This window comes from Olea europaea, chromosome 13, assembly GCF_002742605.1.
Source record: "Olea europaea var. sylvestris chromosome 13, O_europaea_v1, whole genome shotgun sequence".
Taxonomy (NCBI): Eukaryota; Viridiplantae; Streptophyta; class Magnoliopsida; order Lamiales; family Oleaceae; genus Olea; species Olea europaea.
The window spans coordinates 29,191,319-29,199,914 of record NC_036249.1 but is presented as its reverse complement, the minus strand read 5'-3'; the positions used below and the strand labels follow the sequence as shown (position 1 = coordinate 29,199,914).

The following is an 8,596-nucleotide window of genomic DNA, read 5'->3' as shown; positions in this document are numbered from 1 at the left end:
ATGGAGAAATACTTTAAACGTAAATCTACGCCTTCCTGCGATGAGCAAAATATCATTGAAAGGAATGATCGAGAGAAAAGGGATCAAAATAATGTTGATATTGATGTTGGGGATGTTGATGTTGGAGATGTTGGGGGTATTGGAGATGTTGGGGATGTTGGGGGGTATTGGATATGTTGATGTTGCACAGCTTCCCTCAGATCCTGGATTAAGAGTTCCAATATAGAATTATGATGTTAATGTTTGAGACATGATTTGAAGAGCATATGTGCAAAGGGGTCCTTGTCAGCCTCGCAATCATGCGTTTCCACCAACAAGAATGGGTAACAAAGACAGGCGATTTTGTATTTCGTGGTATACTTGGTTGGAATATAGTATAGCAAAAGATGCAGTTTTTTGCTTTTACTGCTATCTTTTCAGTTTGAGTGGTGGTTCATTTGTTAAAAATGGATTTTCGAATTGGAAAAAGAAAGAATATATTAGAACACATGTTGGGGCTTTAAGTAGTGCACACAATCAAGCTCGGGTTAAATAAGAATTGTTCAAGAATAAAAAACAAAGTATTCTAAATTGTCTCATTAAGCAATCGCTTCAAGCTCGAACATATTATCGAATTCGATTGAATGCGTCAATTGATTGTGTTAGATTTCTTGTACGACAAGGGTTGGCAATTTGCGGACATGATGAATCTGAAGATTCAAACAATCAAGGAAACTTTCTTGAACTATTGCATTGGTTGTGTGATCATAATGCTGAGATTAAGGTCGTTGCTTTGACGAATGCACTCGAGAATTACAAATTAACATCACCGAGAGTGCAAAAAGATATTGTAGGTGCTATTACTTCTGAATGTCTACATGTGATTATCAAAGATGTTTGTGACAGTTTCTTCTCAATTTTAGTTGATGAATCTCGAGACATTTCAGTGAAGGAGAAAATGTTAGTTGTCATTCATTATGTGAATAATGGGTGTGTATTGGAACATTTTATTGGTGTCATTCATGTTTTGAGTACCACAGTTGCCTCATTTAAAGTTGCAATTGATCAATTATTCTTAACACACAGTTTAAGCATATCTAATTTGAGAGATTAGGGATATGATGTAGCTAGTAAAATGCGAGGTGAGTATAATGGCCTTAAAGCACTTATTTTGAAAAAAAACCCAAGTGTTTACTACATTCATTGTTTTGCTCATCAACTTCAACTAGCTCTTGTAGCTGTAGCACAGAAACATCCAAAGATTGAAAAGTTCTTTACTACAGTACACAAATTGGTGAATATTCTTGGGGGATCAGCTAAACGGAGTGATCTTATTCGAGTGAACCAAAGATTGAAAATTCTTGAATCACTCAGTGTTGGTGAAATATCAAACAGACGGGTCTCAATCAAGAAATTACACTTCAGTGTCCTAGTGATACACGTGGGGCTCTTACTATAGCTGTTTGATTAACTTAATTGTCATGTTTCCAACCATAGTCAACATTATAGAGATGATTGCTACTGACACTACAAGTACCAGAACAAGAAGTGATGCATGTATTTCATTGGAGATCACGTTAAGGTTTGGATTTGCATTTAATCTACATCTCATGAAAAAGATTTTGGGGATTTCAAATGAATTGTCTAAAGCTTTACAAAGAAAAGATTAGGATATTGTCAATGCTATGAGATTGGTGTAAATATGTAAAGCTCAGCTCCAAACCATGAGGGATGACGGATGAGATTCTTTTTTTTGGACTAGTTTGTTTGTTCTATGAAACTCATAATATCAATATTTCCAATATGGATGATATGTTCATAACTCTAGGTCGTTTACGGCGTGAGACAGTGACAAATTTGCATCATTTTCGGGTGGAAATGTTTTATGCCGTCATTGATATGCAACTTCAAGAGTTTAATGATCGTTTTTTTGAGGTAAACAGTAACTTGCTCCTTTGTGTTGCGTGTTTGTCTCCAAATAATTCATTTGCTGCTTTTGACAAGACAAACGTGCTGCGACTATGTCAGTATTATCCGATAGATTTTGATTCAGTAGATATCTCCAAACTTGATGATTAATTAGATACATATATTCTTGATATGCGCACTTTCGAAGATTTTGAAGGATTACAAGGTATTAGTGATCTTGCACAGAAGTTGGTTGCGAATAATAAACATGAGATGTATTCATTAGTCTACAAGCTTGTGACATTAGCTTTATTTCTACCCGTGGCTACTGCTACAGTTGAGAGAGCATTTTCTGCGATGACTTATGTCAAAAATCGTCTATGCAATTGAATCGAAAATCAATGGTTCAATGATAGTTTGATTGCCTATATTGAGAAAGATGTTTTTGATAAGATTGAAAATAATGTACTTGTAGACCGTTATCAAAGTATGAGAACACGTAGACAACAATTCTAAGAAGATATCTCGTACTTTAAATTTTTCATTATTTTTTTAGAAAGTTTGATTGTGACCCCCTAGTCTGAAATGTCTGCGTCCGTCCCTACATACAAATCTCAATCAAAAAATTTTTTGATACACTAATTGGCATATTCTATGTAATTCTAGAGATTTAACATTAACAACATGTATATCTCTAATGTATAATGATTACATATTATCATGTGCGTAGACCTATCGCAAAGATACTTTCTTTGCTAATATCTTTTATAGAAATATAATCAATATTTGATTCCATCATGATATTTGAGATTCTCCGCACATGAGATAGTTGTATAACTATCATAGATCTCATATTTTCAACCAGTATTATTGGATGCTCAATTCATTTATACTAAACAATTTTTTCAATCTTCAAGATATACTCTATAAGATGTGTTTTTTGCTACAATATATAGCAATGGTCCATAAGTCTAATAACTATTTGTGCTCGACTAACTCTCATCCTTTGTTGGAATGTACATATCTATTCCAATCACCAGTTATTCCATCGACAACAAATAGAAAAACTAGAACTAGCACCTTGCAGGTATAACAATACCATTTCTAAGAATAACATTGATACATACTGATTAGATCCATGTCATAACAAATTTTAAAACAAGTATACATTATAGTATACTTCTAACTCATAACCATACTTCTAGCATACATTATATGGTCACCTTCTGATATAGGAATACCAATATGGTAGCAATTCTACAGTTATAAATATTCCAGAATCTTTATGGTATACATCTCTTATGACATAGAAAGAAGACTAATAATCTTTTTAACATTAAATATACAATTTGCTAAACTCATTTTCTTCGTCTTTAAAATTGGGGACAATCATTTCAAAATGTCTCAATACATTCATTCTCATGCTTAGCCAATACAACATTATCAACATCAAAATTTGAATTACAACCTACCATCAGAACTTTACATAAGTGCAGTGATATTCATTTACATAATGAAATTTTGCACGAGATTTAACCTTGTTAAAACTCAAGTACCACTATCAAGATGATTTCATTGGGCTACAAGTGAACTATAAATCCTTCAACATGAAACCTACAAGTTGATTCACGTAGATCTCTTCAATCAATCCTCAATTGAGAATGAAAATATAGTTTCTAGGTCTATTTGCTGTAACTTGAATTTAAACACATTATCATGACTAGTATCAGTGTACTAAACTGAATCCCACAATTACGAAAAAGTTTATATAACTCAATAAACTCACATTGAGTACAATTTTTTTCCAAAAAATAAAAAAGCTTTATCTATCATAAACTCATTAGTCTTCCGCTTAATTTTTAAGAATTTGAATGTTCTCATTAAATATAATGTCGATTAGAACTTCTACCAAATCCCATATTAGGTTGGAATTTGTACTACGAGTATACTTCCATAACTTTTTCTCAATTTTTCTCTTTGTACTCATATATGTAAGGGGGTTATTGCACCAAGAATCATTATAATAAGAATAATTGAAATTATATTGCTCTCACTCGGATACAGATTACTTTATATACACTTCCATCATTTTCTTCAACTTTTCCTTTTTGTACTCATATGAGTAAAAGATTTTCTAAACCAAGAATCATTGAAATAATAGCAACATTCTTTAACATGAATTTGGGGTCAAAATTCTTACTTGAAAAATGAATTCCAAAATCTTTTTTGAGTGATTGGATCACATTACTTTCCAAACTTCAAAATATTTATTTTCTTGCACTACAATAATCTCAATCTCAATTACAATGGAAGTGAATTATTAGCCACAACCTAAGTGCCAATTTTTTTAAGATTTCGTACCAAAAATATGGTTCTAGTCACTTTTCTATTTTGGCTCCAATTTCCATACGAATTTCAATAGCTTTCTTCTCTAGTCCTTAACAAAAATTAGGAGGTTACAGTGAGTTATTTGGGAGTAGTAAAGAGTTAAGGAAAGTTATGGATTTGCACAGAATTCAAACCATTTCCTCCGATCCACTTTTGATAGCTTACGGGTCATGGGTCACCCAGTTATCCCACATGGGTGACCTATGACCATATTTTCTAATAGTATGCACCAAAAAACTTCGAAACACTTGTTGGAGTTTGTCAATTTGCTAAGATGGAAGAGAGAGATAGGGACAAGGTGGTGGACTATGGTCACTCGCTGCAACATTTGAAGAAGTATTTGTTGCGACACAACCTAAATAGGGGAAAGGAAATAATGGACACTAAATTCATTTTATTTCTGAAACCTAGGCCATTGCCTAGGTGGATTTGGCCCAAGATCGGGCATGTAAAAAAGTCCATGCTCTCCAAGGGAATGAGGTTACCACTTTTATATGCTTTATGAATACTCTTATCGGAAACAGAAGAGACAATAGTCTTTAAAACTTTTGTGGGATCATAATTAACGAAATAAAAAGTGACAAGGTAGTGGCAAAGCTATTCGAATCGAAAATGAAGAATGTGGTGGTAAACCGATAAAGTACATTATTTGATGAGGGTATATAAGTCGATGAGTTGATGGCTATTATCATTACCTGTTGAATAATCGACCTCTGATGATGGATTTTTCGGGCTCTGTTTCACCAATCTCAACCTTATTAAACACACCCAACAATGGCTCTAACCAAACAAGGATTCTTACTTCAGTTGCTATAGTCAATGTGTTCACAAAGAACACAATATGGTGGTTGCAATGAATCACCAAGAATAGAGGAAGACAGATTCAATTTTAAGGCTCAAGAGAGAAAACTAGAGAAAATGTTGGCTGCCTCTTTTCAATTGCAACACACACGGCTCATTCAACAAAACGAGGGCAATATATAGTTTTAGGGTGTAATAATATAGTGGGCTCATGAACCAACTAATGATTAAAGGGGGCGGAACACAAATTGAGCCATCCAAGAAGTAAATGGGCCGTGAGCAACATTAACTATATTAAGTTGCTTCAAACGACCTTCAAGTTGTTTTTCGGGTTGAGCCAATTAATCGAGTGTGTTAATAAATATTCCAATCATCGGCCGAAGCCTATGAAATCTAATCCGACTATCCGACACTGTTTAACATCATCGCCCGGGATTATTGGGTATAAAAAACCCAACAATCTCCACCTTGATGCCCCATAATCTGCAAGTAACCAAAACACAAAGTTTGAACTTGCACAATCAAGGTAATCCAATAGAATTGGTATCTCAGACCTTACCTCGTGTTTCGAACCGAAACACACACCATACTTGCTCCATGTACTCACCGGCGCTAAGGTCCAAAAAACATCCAAGTAGAAACAAGTACTTACAGTGAACAACTAATCATGCGATAAATATATTATATATGATACCTCACACAGATCTTTTCAAATTCACGTTCACACAGAACCACCGATTAACACCAAGTTAATCAGCACACGATCAAATACATTTGCAACAAATGCATAAATGACCTCACAAAAAATCTTGCCACACTTATCCTATCCCATTTAGTGTTATTCCCACCTCGAGAACACATTTCTCCTCTCATCGCCCACCATGCTCACTAAATAGATCACACAACTCATGTCAAAATGACAAGTCACAATAGATCCTAAGTTCAGGGATAATCCTCTATCACCATATCATTTCTCCTAACCTACATGGATATTGGGACTCCACCTTACAGAAGTGATAGAAGTGCCTCTCTCGCACTGCACCTGTACAGGATCTCTTTCACAGATAAAGGATTCTGCACATTTGATCACATCTCCACTTTTGATCCAAATGTCACACTCCACATCCCTCGGTACAAATCACCATGTACCCCTAGGCATCTATACTCCACCTTACCAAAAGACATCTAACACACTGCTAATGCATCCTAACCCACTATGCATGCAAACGATCACACCAAGTAATCACATTACCTCAAATTCATGCAAACACACATATCAAACAAATTGAAATGCAACATATAGTCATGCAACAAATTAGGTAATCACACACATACTGAAAGGATCACACACAGATGCATATGCAGTGACTAGGTTTACTCTCTCAATAAACCTCACTGGGGTCATAACTCGACCCCTCAACCACATTCGTCTCACCTCTCACATAACCCTTCTGCTATCCTTCTTCTTGGGACAATCCCTAATAAAGTGTCCAAACTTACCACAACTATAACATCGTCTACCACTAGACTTGTCCCGTCCCTTTCCCTTCATCTTAGCACATTCATCACTCGAGTCACTACTCGAATCACCACTATTTTGAGCTCTACCCAAATTCATTTTCTTAAACTTCATCCCACTCCTTATCATGTGTAACTCACCACTCCTTTTATCTTCATTTTTAGCCTTCATTTCCTATTCCTTACTCCTAAGTGAGTCTACGACAATCTCGGGAGTCAATGTATCCCTACCATACTTAATGGCATTTTTAACTTCCTTATATGACTCAGGCATAGAATTAAGCAAGATTATAGCCTTGTAGGTTTCAGATACGATTTCTTCACAGTTAACAATATATTGGACAAGTTTATTAAAAACATCTAAATTATCATCAAGATCCTTTGAATGATCCATTTTAAAACTGAAGAAACGCTCAAGAAGATAAATTTTATTGGGAGTGGATTTAAACAAATATAGATCTTCCAACTTTTTCCAAAGATCTTTTGTAGCTTTCAGTTTTCCTACTTTTCTCAAAACAGCGTCAGACAGATGTAAAATGATTGAGGTCTAAATAAGCTCATCGACTTCTTCTTTTTGTTCTTTTGAAAAATTAGCTGAAAAATTACCTTTAATGACTTTTGAAACCTTTTGTTGGATTAAAATACCCTTCATTTTTTGTTGTCAGATTGAAAAATCTCTTTTTCCATTGAAAATACCAACTTCGAAATGTGAAGACATTTTTGAAAAACAAAGCAATCAATTAGGCAAATAGATCACACAAAGTAAACCTACGGCCGCAATATACACCATTCTAGATTTCCAGGGTTTCGTAAGACTCGCAGTCTTAGATCAATGGAACGTTCGAACGGGTAAGGTCTAGGTATTCTAACAAAAGTAACAACACAGCGGAATTTACGATACAACAAAATAAGTATATCCAAACAAACGAAATTTCACGACAATTTTAGCATAAAGCACAATACGCTAATTTATCCAAAAATAAGTACTCAATCGCAACAATTAATAGCAAGTAATCCTAATTTCTAGCACAAGCAACGGCTGCCAAGCAATGACAACCCCCAACCTATTGTCACCCCATACGGGACGCGCTAATGCTGAAATTAACGGGTTAAGCCAATTTTCGACAATTTACCAGAGCAGACGTGTCTGAGTCCGTATAATCAAGAGAGATGCGAATCTACTGCTTTAAGACCACCACTATTTGTCCTAAAGATTTAGCAAATATAACCGTGCAGCCTGCCAAGAAATGCAGTTCGATTTCCAAGGGCAAAATCGTCCAACTTTTTCTGTGTAACCTGAAACAGAAAACTTCCAACATGAAAAATGTTAGAAATAATGTGAGGAACAAACTGCCTGAAGACAGCTTCCCCAGAATAGGTCCCACGCGCCCACACGTGCCACCACCGGATAAGCCACACGCTGCGATCGTCGGCCGCCGTCTCCCAGACGCGCCAGCCACCCAGCACCGCCTCCACCTGCAGATCATGAATCCAGCCTCCGTTTCACCAAAAGACTTCTGGATTCGCTGAAAATTGAAGTTGCAGATCCGATTTTTGGGAAAATTTTCTGGACAGTTTTATTTTCTGATTTCTGCCGGTTTTCTGGTCGAATTTTGGCCAAAAATTCCACCCCAACCTCGCTCTAATACCAAATGTTGAATAATCGACCTCCGATGGTGGATTTTTCGGGCTCAGTCTCACCAATCTCAACTTTATTAAACACACCCAATAATGGCTCCAACCAAACAAGGATTCTTACTTCGGTTGCTCAAGTCAATGTGTTCACAAAGAACACAATATGGTGGCTGTAATGAATCACCAAGAATAGAGGAAGACAGATTCAATTTTAAGACTCAAGAGAGAAAACTAGAGAAAATGTTGGCTGCCTCTTTTCAATAGCAACACACACGGCTCATTCAACAAAACGAGGGCAATATATAGTTTTAGGGTGTAATAATATAGTGGGCTCATGAACCAACTAATGATTAAAGGGGGCGGAACA

The 8,596-nt window shown here is 35.7% G+C and overlaps 2 protein-coding genes across 2 annotated transcripts; both read left to right on the top strand.

The window, feature by feature from the left end:
- On the top strand, positions 1–1,093 carry LOC111408631. The gene is made up of 3 exons (XM_023038371.1): positions 1–164; positions 262–431; positions 663–1,093. The coding sequence occupies exons 1-3, from the start codon at positions 1–3 to the stop codon at positions 1,091–1,093; spliced, it is 765 nt and encodes a 254-aa protein (XP_022894139.1).
- A 21-nt stretch (positions 1,094–1,114) lies between these two features.
- LOC111408630 lies at positions 1,115–2,058 on the top strand. Its single transcript, XM_023038370.1, has 3 exons — positions 1,115–1,358; positions 1,477–1,536; positions 1,808–2,058. The coding sequence occupies exons 1-3, from the start codon at positions 1,115–1,117 to the stop codon at positions 2,056–2,058; spliced, it is 555 nt and encodes a 184-aa protein (XP_022894138.1).
- Positions 2,059–8,596: the final 6,538 nt, after the last annotated feature.